The 886-nt window shown below is 46.2% G+C and overlaps 1 protein-coding gene across 1 annotated transcript in view; it reads right to left on the reverse strand.

The window, feature by feature from the left end:
- Positions 1–315: 315 nt before the first annotated feature.
- Positions 316–886, reverse strand: part of LOC107563288 (uncharacterized) — a 1,278-nt gene continuing 707 nt past the window's right edge. Inside the window, exons 3-4 of the mRNA XM_016248108.1 lie at positions 400–883; positions 316–368 (exon numbers count right to left, since the gene is read on the reverse strand). Of these exons, the coding sequence (XP_016103594.1) occupies positions 316–368; positions 400–883 (537 nt within the window). The remainder of the gene's footprint in view (positions 369–399; positions 884–886) is intronic.

Raw genomic sequence — 886 nt, forward strand, 5'->3', positions numbered from 1 at the left:
TCAAAGGCAGTGAAGGATACATCTATGCTGCCTTCAAAATTCGATGAATAATAATAAATCAGAATTTCAATTCGGACGTGCCTTGATGCCTTCCCGCCTTGGAATGCTGCCTCCGAAGGCAGCATTTTAGAGCTTCCGGATGCAGCCATATTCTTTCAGCTATATATAGCTTAATAACTGAATAATTTTTTTTTAAATCTTCCTGACCCCAAACTTTTGATGTTGTTGATTAAACAAAAAAAGGTAAACTTAGTTTTGTCTCTTTTGTTGACCTTCCTATTCCGTGTTTTAAATAAAGAGGCCACTGTCTATTTGTTAACACTGTTGATACACTGTTGTCCATCTCATCCCACTTGTTTCTAACTTATACGGTTAACTCGGCAAAGTCTGACCCCTCAATCTCGCCCTCATGCTCTGTGGTTATGGCAGATGGGGTGCTGGTGGCCATACAGGTGGAGGCGTTAGTCTCTATACTGGCTGCGGTCTCCGCACTGGTTATTGTCCCAGTGCTGGTGCTCTCTATGCTCCCAATGTGACCACAGCTGCCACAGTTTCCCCAGAAGCAAGGCAGAAATTGTGGCATATCCTTGTAGAGCTCTTTGCAGCGCAGGCCAAACACCACAGGGCTCAGGGACTGTGCAAAACTGAAGAGGATAAAAATCGACACTGCTATGGGGAGCGCCTCCTGATGCCGGGAAATGATGATGAGAGAGGGAAGAATGTGCAGGCTCATCTGCAGGCTGTGGATGAGAATGGTGCGGCGGCCTTTACTGTTGGATCGTGTGAAATGGCCAGCACGTCTGCCTTCCAGGTAAATCGCCACGTAGCTTATGATAATAAGCAGCACCAGCAATAACAGCAATACTAAAGCGCTGGCGATGCATGC

This window comes from Sinocyclocheilus grahami, unplaced genomic scaffold, assembly GCF_001515645.1.
Source record: "Sinocyclocheilus grahami isolate Dianchi unplaced genomic scaffold, SAMN03320097.WGS_v1.1 scaffold866.1, whole genome shotgun sequence".
NCBI lineage: Eukaryota > Metazoa > Chordata > Actinopteri > Cypriniformes > Cyprinidae > Sinocyclocheilus > Sinocyclocheilus grahami.